Consider the following 20,962-nt stretch of genomic DNA (forward strand, 5'->3'; position numbering starts at 1 on the left):
AAGATAATTGGACCCAACCTTGGCCCATGGGCTCAAAAATCTACCCTGAGGTTCATGAGAACCCTAGGGTCTTCTTCAGTAGCTCTAACCCAATCCTCTTGGAGCCTCTTGCTCATGGCTCTAGTGACTGGTCCCTTCCTAGGAAGGATTGCATCATTAATTGCATTAAATGGCACTAAAACATCCATGATCCATTTTGCAATGGCTTTGTCACAATTTTCTATAATTTGCTTATTTTGCAAGACACTCTTCAAGCTAGGTTAAGCTCCAGGAGTTGTTCTAGACACGAAATAATCATCTACATAAGGAGTGTTCTTCCCTTTTTGAGACTTGGAAGAAACTGGTTTTGGAGTTTCTCTTAATTCCTCAACTATTCTCACAGGATCTTCATCCATTTCAAATGTATTTATTACTTTCGTTAAATTGTTCCTGCACTTTTATTTTTTATTTTTTTTCAAATTGTTTAAGTAGTTGCTTCATTTGATGTTGGACATTAGCAGGAACCTATTGGAATTTTAGGGAATCCTTATAAAATACCAATAACCACCAAGAACACATTATATTAGATTATCAGGAAGAGTTTTAGGAATACTTGGATCCATAATGATTGATCAACAAACGCAGTGGAATCTGAATCTGTAGGTAACCGGTGGCTTCATGGTTCTTCCTTAATCGGAACCTCTTTATTCCTTAATAGGACTTTTGTAACTCTTCAGATGGAGAGAAGAGAAATTATATGTGACGGCTCGGTATATTGGGGACTATAGTGTTCTTATAGTGTGCTAACTTGATAGGATTTCCATTATCCCCTAATGGGCCAACAATAACATCTGCTCATTTAAGTTCATATAATTTGATTTGGTTGTCTAACGGACACACTTAATTTGATCACATAAAATAAAACTCACTAATGATAAATAGCTAATATAATTGTCTTATAATATTAGCCCACATTAATTATTGAAATAGAAAATTCTAACAATCTCCCACTTGGGCTACATATTGTAACAATTTTATCAAAATACCTTAAGCGTGCATCTGCATGCTATTTCCCTTTAGACTTCCACCTTAACAACCTGGTTCATTTCATGCATCAATAATGGAATCATTGTGTCTTTGTCACTACAACAAATGTAACTAGACCCCAATGACTAGCACATCAGTACACTCAATGACATATGTCAATATGGATAAGCAACATGAAAATTACATGCAAAGTGATCTCAGTCATGCCTATTTCCATTGGTCCAAACTTTATTCTTTATAGAGATCAATCCAAACACAACATAAATATTGCAAACAAAACAAGCTTATAATGAAATGATTAACTTCAACTTTATTTATGCAGAAAATCCAAACAACAAAATATTTGTAAACCATAAGATATAGAACATAAGACTCTCATTCAACTAAGGTACTATCAGGAATTACACCCATATGAGCATCGTCCTCATGAAAACTTTAAGTGTCATACCTCTAGTAAGTGGATCAGCTAGCATGAAATGAGTCCTTATATGTTCTATACAAATCTATATTTTATGGATTCTTTATTTAACAACCAAATACTTTATGTCAACAAACTTTTACTTACTTGAATCCTTAATAAGACCGCTAAGATATTGTCCCAATAAACACCCGATGGCTACTTAATGTTGGCGACAACAAGCAAGCAACAGGCAAGCCAGTTATAATAATTTAGCAATCGTAAATTCTAGTATGATGTCTCATAGCAAAATATTAACTCCACCTACATGGTTAAATGTGGATCCTTATGTGAAGTGATTGCTATTAAGACATTCTGAAAAGATCAAAGTCAAAATACCCAATGATCTCTAAACTTCTAGACTTTTGATATGAAAATATGTAGTTTCTTGTTCTCTTCAATTAACGCATAATGCACTTTACTACTTTCTAGTGTTGCATACCAAGATTACTCATATATCACCTTAGGACTCCCTTTTCAAACTCTAAATTTTATACATGTAGATTTGGGATCACATAATATGAGTAATTTAAACCATAGTAGTAACAACAACAACAATTAAAGAAGAGAACAATAAACATGCAATGCACAAATAATCTTTATGGTAAATTTCAAGACCCAAACAAGATACCTATCGCACCATTAATCCTCAATCTTTGGATTGAAAAAGACTAATTGTAACTAGTATTCTCAACGCATTGATCAAACATTGGTGATAAGTCATGTCAAACAAAGGTTGTTTTAGGACACTTCATTGCTCACATGGAAAACTTATATGATAATTGCTTTGGTCAAATAACGATTGTCTTTGAACATTTCATTATTCACATGGAAAATTACATTATTTATAATCATCACATGTTTACCATTGCAAGGATGCAATTATTTTTCCAAATTGTGTCTTCCTTTAGGCTGAGCACACTTCACATGAATAATTTCATGCAACATCCATGTAAATTCAATCAAATTAACTTACGCAACAGAGGTTACTTTGGAAACATGTTGTTTCAATCAATTTAACCTAAAAATTACAAGACAATTTAATATAATAAATGGGAGGTCTTAAAATTACATAACTTTCACATATAATTTAGTTATATAAAAATATATATAACAAAATATGCAAATATTTTGCAGAACAGACCCATCACAAGATACCTAGTACAACATTAATTCCTAGTCTTTGGACAGAGAAATAATTTATAATTGATACTCTCAACGCAATGATCAAATATTGACAATAAATTCTGTCAAATAACAGTCTTTCTTTGGACTGACTATTATTCACATGAAAATACATTTATAATTGTCACACATTTATCATTACATGTACAAAATATTATTTGGCCAAATTGCATCTTCCTTTGGGCCGAACACAATTCGCATAAATAATTTTATACAAAAATTTATGTAATTTTAATCAAATCAATTTTCACAACAGGGATTACTTTGACAATATATCGTGTCAATCAATTTAATTAAAAATCACTAGATATGAAAATAAATGGGAAATATCTGGTACTGCTAAATTAACTTCAATCATGATAGCAAAAAAATATAAAACATTAATTACGACAAGTAAATATTATATACTTAAATTATATTTAATGTTATCATTGATTTATCCTTAAAATACCACAAGCATCTTTCTTTTGTTTCTTTTGCTTAGAGCAGCCTTAGTTTTCCTTTTTTATTCTTAGAGGTTAACCTTAAATGAGCACTTTCAAATGTGTCTTTCTATAGCCTTTCTTCCTCTTGCACATAATGAGATATAAGCTCATTAATGGACCATTTGTCTTTCTGAGTGTCATAGCTCACTTTGAATTGCCTAAAGTGTACAATAAGTGAGATCAAAACTAAATGCACAAGCAGTTCTTCACCAAGCTCTATCTTAAGTGCTTTCAATTTTGATGCCAAGTTAGACATTTTCATTATGTACTCTCTTATATAACTTTTCCCCTCTTTTTTTTAACAAAAAAATAAAAAATGCATGCACAAAAAAATTCCTTATATATATTATGAACAATACCATGAAGAGAAGTCGTTAACAAATCCAAATAACGATGTTAAAAAAACAAAATACACCCGAATTTAAATCAAATATCCAATTTACCAACAATTAATATGCGTTGTTCCAAAAAAACTTGGGTTCATATAACCAAAGCAATCCAGGTATGATTGGAATCAAATAACTTTAAATCTCAATAATCTAATAGTAATGGCGGCTCTAATACCACTTGTTGGAATTTTAGGGGATCCTTATAAAATACCAATAACCACCAAGAACATATTACGTTAGATTATTAGGAAGAGTTTTAGGAATACTTGGATCCATAATCATTGATCAACAAACACAGCGGAATCTGAATTTGTAGGTATCTGGTGGCTTCATGGTTCTTCCTCAATCGGAACCTCTTTATTCCTTAATATGACCTTCGTAACTCTTCAGATGGGGAGAAGAGAAACTATATGTGATAGCTCAGTATATTGGGGACCATAGTCTTCTTATAATGTGTTAACCTAATAGGGTTCTCATTATCCCCTAATGGGCCAACACTGACATCTGCTCATTTAAGTCCATATAATTTGATTTGGTTGTCTAACGGGCTCACTTAATTTGATCACATAAAATAAAACCACTAATGATAAATAGCTAATATAATTGTCTTATAATATTAGCCCACATTAATTATTGGAATAGAAAATTCCAACAAAACCTTCTTGCAAACCTCTACTTTGCCTTTTTGTCTAGTCAAGTGAGCCTTAAACCGATTAATACCACCTCCCTTAACTTGATTATCACAATAAAAACACATCATTGTCAATTTTGTAGCACCCTCCTCAATTTGCTTATAATGTCCCCAAGCTAGATCATTTTTCCTAAGTATTTGGAGTGGATGCTTCTTGAGATGATGGGGGTTTCAGGAGATGGCATCTTCAAGTCTAATTGCAAACATTAACAATCAAAGAAATTAAAAATAACTAAAATTTTAAAAAGACAGACTTAATTAGTTTGTGATCATATCATCATATATGGTATTCAAAGAAATTCCAACAAGAATAGATACAAAATTTCTCAAGAAAGTATTGTATGAAATGAAATAAATAAATGCATTTAATGTCTTGAAAATACAAAATGCATTCAATACTAAAATTCAATCAGTAAAACCCAAAGGAGTGGAAAACTACATCCAATAAAAGCTAAGATTATAAAACCAGAGCATGAACTAAACGGATCATAACGTTTTCACACTTCAAAGTTGAAAGAAAACCACTCTACATTCAAATCTTTTTCACCTGTTAAATTTGCTCTAAATATTTTTAATTTGCCCAAACTTTGAAGTGCCAAAAGGTGACATATTTTTTTAGTATTATCTGCAAAAAACACCAATGTAAGTGCTATTGTTCATGATAAAATTATATTAGGATTATTTATTCTTCAATGCAACTTTAAAAGGGAGATCAATTGGCCTAGTACGTACTTCTTGTTATGGGCTAACCAACTAGTCTTTAAGTACCTTTTTGTTATTTTTGTTTTCATTCCTCAGATGGATTGTGTTTTTGGAACTTTGTCTTTTGGTTAAAATAGCACTAGTAAAGACCCATAGACAGTAATAAAGACCCAAAGACAATAAAAAAAAAGGCAAATTGATACATATGGAACTATCTATTGGATTACTCTTTAGGGGATCATTATAAAATACCAATAACCACCAAGAACACATTACGTTAGATTATCAGGAAGATTTTTAGAAATACCTGGATCCATAATAATTGATCAACAAACACAGCGGAATCTGAATCTGTAGGTAATCGATGGCTTCATGGTTCTTCCTCAACCGGAACCTCTTTATCCCTTAATAAGACCTTCTTAACTCTTCAAATGGGGAGAAGAGAAACAATATGTGACGGCTCGGTATATTAGGGATCATAGTCTTCTTATAGTCTGTTAACATGATAGGGTTCTCATTATCCCCTAATGGGTCAACACTGAGATTTGCTCATTTAAGTCCATATAATTTGATTTGGTTGTCTAACGGGCTCACTTAATTTGATCACATAAAATAAAACTCACTAATGATAAATAGCTAATATAATTATCTTATAATATTAGCCCACATTAATTATTGGAATAGAAAATTCCAACAATCTCCCACTTGGGCTACATATTGTAACAATTTTATCAAAAATCCTTAAGCGCATATCTGTATGTTATTTACCTTTAGACTTCCACCATAACAACCTGGTCCATCTCATGCATCAATAATGGAATCATTGTGTCTTTGTCACTACAACAAATGTAAATAGACCCCAATGACTAGCACATCAGTACACTCAATAACATATGTCAATATGGATAAGTAACATGAAAATTACATACAAAGTGATCTCAGTCATGCCTATTTCCAATTGGTCCAAACTTTATTCTTTATAGAGATCAATCCAAACACAACATAAATATTGCAAACAAAACAAGCTTATAATGAAATGATTAACTTCAACTTTATTTATGCAGAAAATCCCAACAACAAAATATTTATAAACCATAAGATATAGAACATAAGACTCCCATTCAACTAAGGTACTATAAGGAATTACACCCATATGAGCATCGTCCTCATGAAAACTTTAAGTGTCATACCTCTAGTAAGTGGATCAGCTAGCATGAAATGAGTCCTTATATGTTCTATACAAATATATATTTTATGGATTCTTTATTTAACAACCAAATATTTTATGTCAACAAACTTTTACTTAGTTGAATGCTTAATAAGACCGCTAAGATATTGTCCCAATAAACACCCGATGGCTACTTAATGTTGGCGACAACAAGCAAGCCAGTTATAATAATTTAGCAATCATAAATTCTAGTATGATGTATCATAGCAAAATATTAACTCCACCAACATGGTTAAATGTGGATCCTTATGTGAAGTGATTGCTATTAAGACATTCTGAAAAGATCGAAGTTAGAATACCCAATGATCTCTAAACTTCTAGACTTTCAATATGAAAACATGTAGTTTCTTTTTCTCTTCAATTAAAGCATAATGCACTTTAATACTTTCTAGTGTTGCATACAAAGATTACTCATATATCACCTAAGGACTCCCACAAAAAAATTATTTCAGGACAATAAAAAAATAAACGTAAGCATACATGATAAATTGTAATATATCTGCTTTGCAAAAATAAGTTGTATGATGATAGTATGATGCCATCAACATACAATACCAAAATAATAAATTTACTCCCACTAAACTTTTTTCACACATAATCGTCAACCAAATTTACCTCAACACCATAAGAGACAATCTTGATGAATTTTGTAATACCATAGACGAGAGACTTGTTTAGAAGCATAAATGGATTTCTTTAGTTTGCATACCATAGACTTTGGATCATCTTAAATAAGGTTTTCTGGTTATACCGTATAAATTGTTTCATCAATGTTTCCATTTAGAAACATAATCTTTACATCCATCTATGCAAAACAATTATCAAAATGATCTACAATGTTATTGTAGTCCTAAGAAAGTCTCTCTAAGAAATCAGAGAGAAAGTTTCTTTGTGATCCATATCTTTCTTCTTATAAAACTTTTGGCGACAAGACAATCTTTATATATCTCAAAATTACCCATTGAATCCCTTTCAACTATATTTATCTACAACTTATGAGTTTCACACTTTCAAGCAATTTGACGATATCCCAAATGTCATGTTCAACCATCGATTTTATTACATCATTTATGACATCAATCCACTTAAGAGTTAGAACACAACATGACTTGACTAAGGTCAATTAGATCTTATCAGTCAACCTAATGTCATATTCATGTTCTTAAAGAAATATGATATAATCATATCAAATTACATTTTTCCTTTCTCTAGTGGATCTTCTTAATGACACTTCTTAAGGTTATTGAGTTTGAACTTTAGGTGGTGCTTGAGAGGAAATCTTAGTGTTGTCTTGTATTTTAATAATGTTATGAGTGACATCAATATTTAATTACCATATCCATTTCTTAAACAATGATAAGTACAAAGACTTATCTATTGCCAATAACAGATTATTCTTTAAAGACAACATTCCTTGTGTTTCCTTCCCCTCCAAACTTAATGTCCTCAAGGAATCTTGCATGTGTCAAACATGAACTTAAAGTGGGATTGTAAAACTTATACATGCGAGAGCTTTAAATGTAAAAAAAACAAAATTATAAATAATTATCTTTAAGTCCAACTTACCTTCATGCAGCCTATAAGACATTGCTTCAACTGAACATCCCTAAAAGTGTATATGCCTAATGTTGGAATTTCCCCGACTCATATCTATAGGATAGTGACTACTTTAATTGGTACCCTAAAAGGATATAAATTACATTCTTTAATGTCTTTCCTTAAAGCAACTTTGGTATAGAAGAATTAAACTTCTTACCATATCTGTACAGGTCTGGTTTCATCGTTCTGCAACTTTGTTCATGTTAGGTTCGCCTAACATTGCATGTTGTAAAAAAATTTCACAATTATTGAAGAAACACACATGGGGAGTTCCAAACGTTGTACCTTATATCATATATACCATAGTATTCTCCACTGTCACATCTGACAACCTTAATTTTCTTTCTTGTTCTTAGTTGAAGTTCAACTTCATCTTTGAAAGAATGAATGTCTAGAGGCCAAAATTTCTCATAATTTAAATAAAGAGAAATCATCTATGAACATAATAAAATACATTTGTTCATTCAATGAATCCATAAGGAATAAAACATAAATATATGTATGTATTAGTTCTAAGACATCCTTATTTCTTTCAGCACCTGAATTCCATTTTGTTTGTTTATTTTTCCTTTATATTCTCAATATAGACTATAAGGTTCAACCGATATAAAGGATCCAAAATTTCGTATACACACAAACATCCAAATTATCTATTAAGAGATATGACTTAAGCTCTTATGTTATAAAGTAATGAAATTCTCATTTAATTTTAAGTTTTATACCACCCAAAAAATGTTTGCAATAGGAACACTCAAATATCCATAAAAGAACTCATAACTTGCAACATTTGAATCACACGAGAGACTAACTTTATTATTTCTAATTGAACAAAAATAACTATATTTGTCCAAATTAGAAATAAAATTTGGTTTGAAAAATAACTCAATATATGTCTCAACCAAATTCAAATGAAATTGAGTCTTTTAAAGCAACATAAAAGTTCTCATATCTTTAACTATAACTTTATGTCGTCGCCCATATAGAAGAATCTTTTATTATCACTTGGCGGATATCTCCATAGGTAGCATCATATAGACATGCTTTTGTGAGTAGTAAAACCAAAATTTATCCACTAACGTCCTTCGGTACAAAACTAAATTAATATTAAAACAAACAAAAAAGAGAAGTTTACGATTTTCACACACTAAATAGTGTAAATATGACTCTTTTTTTTATATGCTTCATCCTACAAAATCAAAAAGGAAATTTCTTATATTGTTTTCTTATTTCTTCTCTAAAAAAAATTGTAATATCTTAAACTCTCAACTGACTCCCCTCAAACTCTAAATTTTATACATGCAACTTTGGGATTTAAATAATATGAGTAATTTAAACCATAGTAGTAACAACAAAAACAATTAAAGAAGAGAACAATAAACATACAATGCACAAATAATCATTATGGTAAATTTCAGGACCCAAACAAGATACCTAGCGCACCATTAATCCTCAATCTTTGGATTGAAAAAGACTAACTGCAAGTGGTACTCTCAACACATTGATCAAACATTGATGATAAGTCTTCTCAAACAAAGGTTGTCTTTGGACACTCCATTGCTCATATGGAAAACTTATATGATGATTATTTTAGTCAAATAATGATTGTCTTTGAACATTTCATTATTCACATGAAAAATCACACTATTTTATAATCGTCACATGTTTACCATCACAAGCATGTAATTATTCTATCAAATTGTGTCTTCCTTTGGCCCGAGCACAATTCGTATGAATAAGTTCATGCGACATCTATGTAAATTCAATCAAATCAACCTACGCAACATATGTTACTTTGATAGCATGTTCTTTCAATCAATTTAATCAAAAAATACAAGATAATTTAATGTAATAAATGGAAGGTCTTAAAATTACACAACTTTCACATATAATTTAGTTATAAAAGAATATATATAACAAAACATGCAAATATTTTGCACTAGCACAACATTAATTCCTAGAGAAATTAATTTGTAATTGGTACTCTTAATTCAATGATCAAATATGGACAATAAATTATGTCAAATAATAGCCTTTCTCTGGACAAACTATTATTCACATGAAAATACTTTTATAATTGTCACACATTTATCATCACAGGTACAAAATATTATTTGGCCAAATTGCGTCTTTTTTTTAGCCGAACACAATTCGCATAAATAATTTCATACAAAATCTATGCAATTTTAATTAAATCAATTTTCACAATAGGGATTACTTTTGCAATATATCGTGTCAATCAATTTAATTAAAAAAAATACTAGACATACAAATAAATGAGAAGGATTTGTTACTGCTAAATTTACACTCAATCATGATAGCAAAAAATATAAAACATTAATCACGACAAGTAAATATCATATGCTTAAATTATATTTAATGCTATCAGTGATTTATACTTAAACTACTCGAAGTAAATATTGCATCCGTAAATAATGTTATCACAAATTTATGAAAGGAATTTAAAAAAATCATGTATAAATTCCTAAAAGAAATCTTTAAAGGATTTTGTATGAATAAAAAAATAATAAGATTATTCATAAAAATATTTTCTTAGTACTGATTTATGTTTGTGATGTTTGTGTAATGCACCTTGGAGACCGGAGAAACTTCAAAGCAACATTATTATTATTATTATTATTGACGAAACAAAAAAAACAACCCAATTCCTTTAAATCAGTTTATTGCAAAAAAAAAAAACTTTCCTAATAATCTAACAGTAATAAACATGCTCTGATACCACTTGTTGGATTATTCTTTAGGGGATTCTTATAAAATATCAATAACCACCAAGAACACATTACATTAGATTATCAGGAAGAGTTTTAGAAATACCTGGATCCATAATGATTGATCAACAAACGCAACTGAATCTGAATCTGTAGGTAACCAGTGGCTTCATGGTTCTTCCTCAATCAAAATCTTTTTTATTCCTTAATAGGACCTTTGTAACTCTTCAGATGGAGAGAAGAGAAACTATATGTGATAGTTTGATATATTGGAGACCATAGTCTTCTTCTAGTGTGTTAACCTAATAGGGTTCTCATTATCTTCCAATGGGTCAACACTGACATTTGCTCATTTAAGTCCATATCATTTGATTTGGTTGTCTAACGGACTCACTTAATTTGATCACATAAAATAAAACCCACCAATAATAAATAGCTAATATAATTGTCTTATAATATTAGCCCACATTAATTAATTATTGAAATATAAAATTTCAACACTATCAACTTTATCTTTCGATTTAAATAGCACTAGTAAAACTTACCCCAATGTCGAGCAAGATTCTGCAAGAACGAATCAGCATTCAACACGGTTGGCTAAAAAAATGACCATTGATAAAAGAGAGCAAGAAGAAGATAAGCCAAGGGCACGTTTGATTTAGAGAAAAAAAAGAAAATGTGTTAAGTGTAAGAAGTAGAAGACACACACCGAGAAAAGGAAAAAAAAACAGGATATAAAGAGTGAGTACCTGTGGTTCTTGGATTTGAGTGGCGATGCAGTGCGGTGGCGGGGCCGAGCGGTGCGGCCGAAGAGAAAAGAAGAGCGTGGTGGACTGGTGGCCATGAAGATGAAAAGAAGGCTCTCGACCCTTCTCAACTGAATATGAGCGTAAAGAGTGTATTATTTGACAAAATGACGTCATTTTGAAGTTTTTTTCTTTTAGGATTGATTAAAATGATGTCATTTTGAATTTTATTTAAGCAAAAAACCTGGATTTCCAAAATCGAGGGGATAGTTGGGTTTATACATGGTTGATGGAGTCTAATCAAATCGATTTGGTTATGTCATGAGATTCCGAATGGACTGATTGGACCGGATTGAATCGAATTTTTAAACACAACAAAAAATAATTAACTCAGGAAATATTATATATTGAATTTTATAAAAAGAAATAAATATTATTTTATATTTAAATTTTATGAATAGGAAAAAAAGTCAGTAATAAATAATAGAAAAATATAATAAAAAAGAAATAAAATAATAATAAATATTAATAAAATGTGTGGAGTAACAATATCATCACATGTGTTTGATAAATTTCGGGAAAAAAAGGTCAGCAATAAATAACAGAAAAATATAATAAAAAAGAAATAAAATAATAATAAACATTAATAAAATGGTGGAGTAACGAAATCATCACATGTGTTTGATAAAGTACTCTACCAAATCGCGCGGAGAATAAAAAAGCAAATAAGTGCGATAAACAAGGGTTGCACGCTCTCCGCGTGGGCAACGGTGCTGCGCGGCAACCTCTATCTCTTTTTCTATAAAAAACCTTCTAATTTCAAGCTCTTCCTTTCAACTCCAATTCCAACGGATCTCAACTCCCATTTCTAGCTCCCTCCCTCCCTCTGCTTTTCTTCTCTTCTCATTTTCCTTCGAACCTCCTAATCTCTCCCTCCAGCTTCTGGGTTCTCCATTTTCCCTCGTTTTCTGCATCTGCATTTCGTAGATTCAGTTCTCATCGGAAAATGGACGTTCACCGAAGACCCATTCCTTCTTCCGGCGAACACCGAGAAACCCAGAAGCTGAAGACCACCACCACCACCACCACCGATTCGAAATCGCAATCGCAGGCGCTTCTGCCTCTCTACCTCACCAACGCCCTCTTCTTCGGGGTGTTCTTCTCCGTCGCGTACTTCCTCCTCCACCGCTGGCGCGAGAAGATCCGCACCGCCACTCCCCTCCACGCCGTCAGCCCCGCCGAGACCGCCGCCATAGTCTCCCTCGTCGCCTCCGCCGTCTACCTCCTCGGCTTCTTCGGCGTTGCCTCCCGCGCCTCCCTCGACGAGCTATCCGACGACGAGATCATCCTCAAGGAGGACTCCCGCGCCCTGGGCCCATGCCCCGCGGCGCTGGCGGACTCCTCCTGCCTGCTCCCCAACAAAATTCAAAACCAATTCCCTCTATCACCCAAGGCCATCCACAGCGTGACGAAGGAACCACAAGTGGACAGCCCAGTCCCCATCTCCTCGTTCTCGGATGAGGACGAGGAGATCGTACAAGCCGTAGTGTCGGGCTCCATTCCATCCTACTCACTCGAGTCGCGGCTCGGCGACACACGCCGGGCCACGGCCATCAGGCATGAGGTGGTGCAGAGGCTGACTTCCCGATCCCTGTCAGGTTTACCCCTGGAAGGTTTCAACTACGACTCAATATTGGGGCAGTGCTGTGAGATGCCGATAGGGTTCGTGCAGATCCCCGTGGGAGTAGCGGGACCACTGTTGTTGGACGGGAAGGAGTACACCGTGCCCATGGCCACCACTGAAGGGTGTCTCGTTGCGAGCACCAACAGAGGGTGCAAAGCTATCCACGTCTCCGGTGGGGCATCCTCGGTGTTGCTCAGAGATGGCATGACCAGAGCACCCGTTGTTCGGTTACCCTCCGCTCAGCGCGCCGCGCAGTTGAAGTTCTTCTTGGAGGATCCTCTCAACTTCGATTCGCTTGCTGTCGTTTTCAATAAGTATTGTTCTCTTCTTCTCTGTTTCTCCAACGCTTTTTAGTTTGGTGGAAGGACAGTTTTTTTTTTTAACGCGCTTTTTTTAATTTCTTTTTCAAGTTTCTTTCAAAACGTTTCTTTTTTTAAGAGAGTTAAGTTGCGATTGCGATGTTTTACGTCGGTATTGCCAAAACCACGGGCTAATAGCTCTGGTGTGAATAATGAATATGACCACCAATGATTGCGATGTGGTTGAGGAAGTTTCCGAAACCATGTTTTAGGGAAAGAAAATAGTAAGTAAAGGGATATTAGTCTTAAAATCTTAGGCCTTTCAACTTTCGTGAGAAACCTTTTTTGTTACGAGTTTTGTTATCGAGGTTTCACTATGTAGTGTGAAGATTAGGAAATGATAGTAAGTGATGGAATGTTATTTGTTTTTTTTTTTTTTTTTTACTTTTTACGTTTTTTTTTTTTTTTTTGCAATTTGACTGAAAATGTTTTATGGGCAAGCTGTGTTGGTTTAAAGTTGGTTGAGTGAGTGTTTGGTAACAAATTGAGAATCCACGTTCACTGTAAAATCACAGTGAAATCAACATAAAAGCAACTATTTGTTATTTCTAGAAGCCACGTTGAGTGCAAATCAACGGGTTGTCAAACACACTATGAATTTTAGCCGTGTCTTGATGATTTTGACAGGAATATGCTACATTTTTATTTTTTATTTTTTGTTGATTGTAGGATTTCTTGTAATTACATGTGTGGAAATGTTATGGCTTTGTGTTTTTGAGAATTATTGCTAGTCATAATTAATATGGTTTCTTAATGTGCTATCGTTTAATGGACATGCGCAGGTCAAGCAGATTTGCCAGGTTGCAGAACATTCAGTGTGCTATTGCGGGCAAGAATCTGTACATGAGATTCCGATGCAGCACTGGTGATGCCATGGGGATGAACATGGTGTCAAAAGGTGTTCAAAATGTTCTTGATTTTCTTCAGGATGACTTCCCTGATATGGATGTTATTGGAATCTCTGGTAAACATGGCCCTCTATATGTGTTTTTGCTACATTGTTTTTTGCCATGGTTGAAAGCAGTTGCTGAAATTGTCACATACCCTTTGTTCTGTATCAGGCAATTTCTGTTCGGACAAGAAAGCCGCAGCCGTGAATTGGATTGAAGGGCGTGGCAAGTCTGTGGTGTGTGAGGCCATAATTAAGGAGGATGTTGTGAAGAAGGTGTTGAAAACCAGTGTGGAGGCCCTGGTCGAACTTAATATGCTCAAAAACCTTACGGGCTCAGCCATGGCTGGTGCTCTTGGTGGGTTCAATGCTCATGCTAGCAATATTGTGTCTGCTATCTACATTGCCACTGGTCAGGATCCTGCCCAGAATGTGGAGAGTTCTCACTGCATCACCATGATGGAAGCTATCAATGATGGCAAGGACCTTCACGTTTCGGTGACCATGCCCTCCATTGAGGTACCACTGTTTCTCTGATCTTAAATGGTGTTGTCCTTTTTAGGTAGAGTATAGTTCATATTTTATGAAGTGGATATTCGTCTGAATTAGTAGATGCAAGTGCAAGTGGTGGTCCCCCATTACACATATAAGCATGCCTTGCACGGTTGTATTGACACATGATCAAGGTAGTGGGCTGGTGGGTTGGTCCTTTGCCTATCTCTGGACCTTGCATTTAACTCCTAGAAGAAAATATCATCAAAATCTAAGATTCAGTGCCCTCAATATTTATGTGAAATTGGTTTTAGCTCAAAATTGTTTTTTTCATTGTCATTGTTCTATGTCTGCATTCTGTTTTTCTCACCTTAGATAGTGGAAGTTATTTCTTGCAGTGAGTATTGTACATGGCATACTTATCACCATGTTCTTTGTGAATGAATTCAACTAAACCTGTTTTATTCTTACTTTAATTCCTTCCTTTTTTTCAATTGCACCCATAAGCATAACTAGCTTCAGGATAATGATAACATCCTCCTTGTGGTTCTCAGGTTGGTACTGTTGGAGGCGGCACACAACTCGCATCTCAGTCAGCATGTCTTAATTTACTTGGTGTCAAGGGTGCCAATAAAGAATCTCCCGGTGCAAATTCTAGGCTACTGGCCACCATTGTAGCCGGTTCAGTCCTAGCTGGGGAACTATCACTCATGTCTGCAATTGCAGCTGGACAACTTGTTAAGAGCCACATGAAATACAACAGATCTAGCAGGGATATATCTACAATTGTCCAATGAGCTGGCCAAAGTACAATTAACTTGTGTTAGAGACTAATAAGCGAATCATCAGATAACGACAAAAATAACTAAAAAAATTGGTATTGATGGTGGGAGGGGGTAAAATAAAGTGATGATTGGCATCTTCCATGAGCAAATCCAGCTCCCCAGAAGCATGTGGTTGGTTGGTTGGCATTCATTGAATATTGGCTTCGCATGAGGCATTTTCTGTTATGGAGATTGTACAGAGGGACTTGAATTAGAGGGTGGAGGTAAACAGGAGCCTCACTTTTGGGATTAGAGTTCTCTTTGTTTTCCAAAAAAGGGAAAATCAGTTTGTGTGTTGTGTTATCCTCTTGTTTAAGGCTTACTGCTTCAGTGATGTGGTATTTTGGCGTGTTGTATTTTTATGTGTTGTAATCTCCATCTTGTTAATTTGTAATTGTAGCAAGAGATGTCTCCCATTGGGATGTAGAGTTGTTAATAATAGTTTCTGGTTGCTCAGCATACTTTTTCTCTGTCCCTAATTACCCTTTTTTTTTTTGGAAAAATGTAAATTATATTAAATCTAAAATGATATAATAATAAACGTGGTTTACCGCAGTTAAAGAAAATCAAAAGTCTCTCTAATACAAGAAGACTTATATCAAGATGCTAAAACAAATGCAACAGGTGTGTTTGTCTATACATAAGAAACTTAATTTTGCTAATAACTTCTATTATAGAAAATTGATAATCTTCAAAAATTAACTTGTTCTTAGACAATTACGATGTAGTTGTAATTGTAATAGTCAAGTTGTAATTGTTATAGTCAGCTAACTTAATTTTCCTCGAACACCTGGTGTGGATTTACCCCTCCCTAATTAGAGAGTCACTAATTACATTTTTTTGGGGGTTGGCATGTTGTGTGGATCTTGTTACATTGGTACCGTCCTTTTGATGGTTGGTATGCATGTTGTGTGGATCCTGTTAATCTGGTCTTTTAAACACGTGAAAAATATTTGAGCCATTATTTTGTGGTTAGTTGTTTGTGCGCACCGGCATATGTGGACGGGAATAAAAGTAAATTCTAAAAAATCCAAAATCATTTTTTTTAAAAAAAAAATCGGTTTGAAGATGGTTTTTAAAGTTTTTCTAAGAATGAAAATGAGTGTGAAAGTGGTTTCAAATTTATTTTCTCAGGATTTTTTTTGTGGAAGATCTGTTCGAGTGATGTAAACTATGCATGTTTTATTTAATGAGCTGTCTAATCGTGGATTTAATAATAATAATAAAATGACATTTAATATTTTTTTATTTGAATTCATTTATAATAATTTATATTCTTAAAAGAGTAGGATAATAATTTTTAAATTTTATATTATAAGAAAATGATTAAAGATCCGGTAATTTTATTCATATTGTTTAAATCAAGTTTTTTTTTAATTTTTTTCAATAAAATAAAATAAAATAAAATTTATTCAAATTATATTGTTTAAAATAATTTTTTAAAAATTTAAATACTTTGTTAATAATATTATTTTAAAACAAAAAATAAAGTATTTTTTATAATTTTCTTAAACATTTATTTTTCTATTTATACAAAAATAACTTGGATGTATAGTATCTCTCACATTCATAAGTCATAACTAGATTTTTTTTAAATACATTTTTTCTCCTACTTTTTTTCAATCTACACTATTTTGCAATTTAATTTTCAATATATACTACTTGGAACTTTCTCTCTCCTTTTTGTTTTTTTTTTAAATTAAAAATATTATAAAATATAAATATTATATTATATAATTTTTTTATTTGGTTTTAAAATTACTTATTTATTAAATTAAATTTTATAATTTTGTTTTATAATTTTTTTAAAGAAAATGATATTATTAAATATAATTATTTTTGTTTTATTATTTAATTTACTTAACATATTTTTTAGGTGAATATTTTTATTTAAAATCTGAATTTTCTAATAGAATTATTTTTAATATAATTATATTACTGAATATAATTAGTTTGTTTATGTCATTAGATTTAATTAAAAATGAGAAGACTTTTTGTTTAACAATTTATTTGTAGAATAACATTATATTGCATTATCAATAAAATACTAAAACAATTACACTTGGCTAAGGAAAAAACTTAAGATGGACATATGTTAGGACAATTGTTTCTGTTATAACCATGTTGCCGGCAAATTCCACATTTTTTTCTACTTTCTTGTTCTTTTTCTTCTTCGTCCATCTCAGTAGGAATGCGAGTTGAAACGGGATGACCCTTTGCAGCCTTCTTTCTCCTTCGATCAGGACCCCACTGATCTCGTTCATATTTTTGCCACATTGATTCAGGTGGCAGTAAACCAAAGGAGTTCTCGTAGACGTGCAAAATGTGTTGTAAAGTTGATAGCATCGACACATAGTTTATGGGATCAACATTGACAAATTTACAGGCAGCCATGACAGGAGAACACGGTAAGTGTTTAGCCTGATATTTACCACAATCACACTTTTGGGATTGTAACATTACTCTAAACCTTTCAGGTGGTCTGGGTGTTTGAAGTGGGGATTGAGTCTTTGTTATAATAAAAGTGTGATTGTGTCTGTCAAATTCATTTACAATGTGTGTATTAGATTCTTGTTGACCATTATTCATTGCATTAGAGACGACTTCAGAATATTGTGAGCTAGAGTTGATCATTGCCTGAGTTTGTTGACCTCTAATAGCAAAAAGTTGTGTGGTTTTGAAATAAGTCTCCTCAACCAACGATGACACTGGCAAATGTCTTGTGTTTTTTAACATGGAATTAACAGACTTAGACAAATCGGTAGTCATATGTCCCCAACGTTTTCCCTCATCGAAGCAGTACCCAATTTTGTTTGGGTAATTGATCAAGCCATTTAGCTGTACTTGGCTTATTCGCACGGATATCCCCAAGATGTCGCCAGCGCATCTTCTCAGTGTATGCGTAACCTGTAAATATTCAATCAATCTATTACGTTATAAAATTTAATTGAAAGTAAAATTTAAAGAATATATAAAATAAATTCTCACCAGCCAGCAAGAGTGGTTTTTTTTTTAAATGTTTGCAGTTTGAGTTACCACGAAGAAAGCTTTGTGCAATGTGGCACAGACAAAAGAAATGGGATGTGTCCTGAACCCATAAGTTAGTTAGGTTGTTGTAGGCACTTATAATTGAGGGGTGTCTGTCTGATATGAGAGAAATGTTAATTTGTGGAGTAACATGTCTTCACAAATTCTTTAGAAAAACCCTCAAGCTGAAGTTGTCTCCCTCCCCTTCTACAATGGCATAGGCAATCGGGAAGATATGGTTAGCTCCATCTTGTGCGGTAGCTATCAACAGTGTGTCAGTATACTTCCAGTAAAGCCATGTACCATCTACTTGTATTATGGGTTTGCAATATGCAAAGCCTTTAATGCATGAACCAAATGATCAAAAGACACGTTTAAACATTCTTTTGTCTGGTACAATTTCTCCTCTGTCATACACAGATTCTGTTTGAGCAGCGATCACAGTCCCGGGAACAGAAGATTGCAAAGATCCCAAAAGTTTTGGCAGTTTGGCATATGATTCTTCCCCGTTTCCATGAATCATCTCCAACGCTCTTTGCTTTGCTAACCATGTCTTCTTGTAGGATGGGATATAATTCATGAACGTTTTGATCTCTGCAATCAATGTCTTGATGGAGACGGTTGGGTTTATTTTGAAATTGGTTGGATGATCTGTGCTATGACGTGTTTGTCAAGTTACCGATGATCTTGTCTGAGCATTGGCGCGAGACAAGTGTGATGACCTCTGATACTCTTGATAATCCATTTGCTATGTCTCTTTGAATTGCATGCGCCTAAGCTCCACGTATAACCATTTTCATGTAATTTACACACGAAGTTTAGCCTTCTCTGGTTAGAGTAAATTTTTCTGCAGTCAAAAGGATTTCTTATATTGTATTCTTTGACTGCTCGAATACATTGTGCTTTTTCATCGAAAGCCATGCCAACCTCAAGTGCACCTGTTGGTGGTTGTACATTATGTTGTTGCTAAACAAAATGGTGTCGATCAATGTAGTGTGGTAGGTGGTCAAAGTTCAAGTCTACTGGACACCTAGGTTGGTGATACTACAATGGAGGTGACGGAGGTGTCATTGGTCTGCCAACACCCTCGTCATCACTTTGGTCATTGCTATCCTCATTGATGTGATCAAAGAACTGTTGGTCCTCATCCTCACTAAAATCATCCATGTTTTCATCATGAAATCGTATAATGAGATCTTCGTTAGTGATGGGATGTTCATTTCGGTTTGATGTTTGCGTTTGTAGTTGTTGTGAAGGTGGTGTAAAGGGATATGAAGGATGGTTTTGTTGGGCATCAAAAAAAGATGGATTTTCGGATAATAGTTGTGTGTATGAAGTATAAATGTCAAAGGAGTCTTGTGTTTCAAGGTTGTTGTATGAAGATACTAGATTATTGAGGTCTATGTTGTTATACGGTAATTGTTATGGGGGTGATAGTTGTTGTTGTGGACATGAGGGTTATGGTGATGATGGTTGTGGTTGAGGAATAAGGTTTGTAACAACATAGAATTCGGTAGAATTCAATTGTGGATTCTAAAGAATTGTTTCCATCGCGCTTCTGAGATCGTCATTGTCTTGTAGTTGTGCTGAAATATAACGTGTTTGACCCTGATGAAATGAAATAGGGACACAAAATAACAATTGAACAATTTTTTCAGTTGCTCAAGTAGGGAGACGATTCTTATTTTTTCGAATGAATTGTGTAAACGTAATAGAACGATTGACGTATATAAATATTGGGTTCGCAGATGTGTACATCGATCCACAAACTGAGTTGTGTGCAATGTGACCATTGTGGTAAATGATGGTCGAAATTTCTTTAGGTGGAGTCATTGTGGTAAAGAAAGGGATAGAGATAATAACAGAAAAGAGAGGAAGAGTTCTCTGGCTAGAGAGTAGTAGTGAGAGTGCTCTAAGACTCAATATCTTTTCTCCTTGGCTTGACTCCCTTTATATTTTTTATATCTTTTGGATTTGTTTTGCTTTTCTTTTCATATCTGCAAGTCATAAATAAGAAAAATATCAATTCACATTATTTAAGCAAAAAAAAACTGCTAATTAAATATCTTTAAAGATATTTTCAATATATTTTTATTATAAAAATAGCTCATATTTAGCAATTATCAATATCTTTTGGATATTTTAATCTTTTTTTTCATATCTGCAAGCTATAAATAATAAAAATATCAATTCTTATCACTTAAGCCAAAAATAATTGCTAAATAAATATTTTTAAAGATATTTTCAATATATTTTTATTTAAAGATATTTTCAATAAATATTTTTAAAGATATTTTCAATATACCAGTTACTACTGTTTGAAATTTTATGTCTATTGTATATGATAGACATATCAATTATTTTTTTACTGTATTTTTTAGTTTATTTTAATACTACTAACTAATTTTCTTATTTTTTTAATTAACGAACATAATACAAAAATATCAACAACA

The 20,962-nt window shown here is 33.2% G+C and overlaps 1 protein-coding gene across 1 annotated transcript; it reads left to right on the forward strand.

The window, feature by feature from the left end:
• The first annotated feature begins 11,937 nt into the window (after positions 1-11,937).
• LOC114390548 (3-hydroxy-3-methylglutaryl-coenzyme A reductase 3-like) lies at positions 11,938-15,943 on the forward strand. Its single transcript, XM_028351301.1, has 4 exons — positions 11,938-13,232; positions 14,060-14,241; positions 14,339-14,685; positions 15,213-15,943. The coding sequence occupies exons 1-4, from the start codon at positions 12,241-12,243 to the stop codon at positions 15,453-15,455; spliced, it is 1,764 nt and encodes a 587-aa protein (XP_028207102.1). The 5' UTR covers positions 11,938-12,240; the 3' UTR covers positions 15,456-15,943.
• Positions 15,944-20,962: the final 5,019 nt, after the last annotated feature.

Source organism: Glycine soja, chromosome 16 (genome assembly GCF_004193775.1).
Source record: "Glycine soja cultivar W05 chromosome 16, ASM419377v2, whole genome shotgun sequence".
Taxonomy (NCBI): Eukaryota; Viridiplantae; Streptophyta; class Magnoliopsida; order Fabales; family Fabaceae; genus Glycine; species Glycine soja.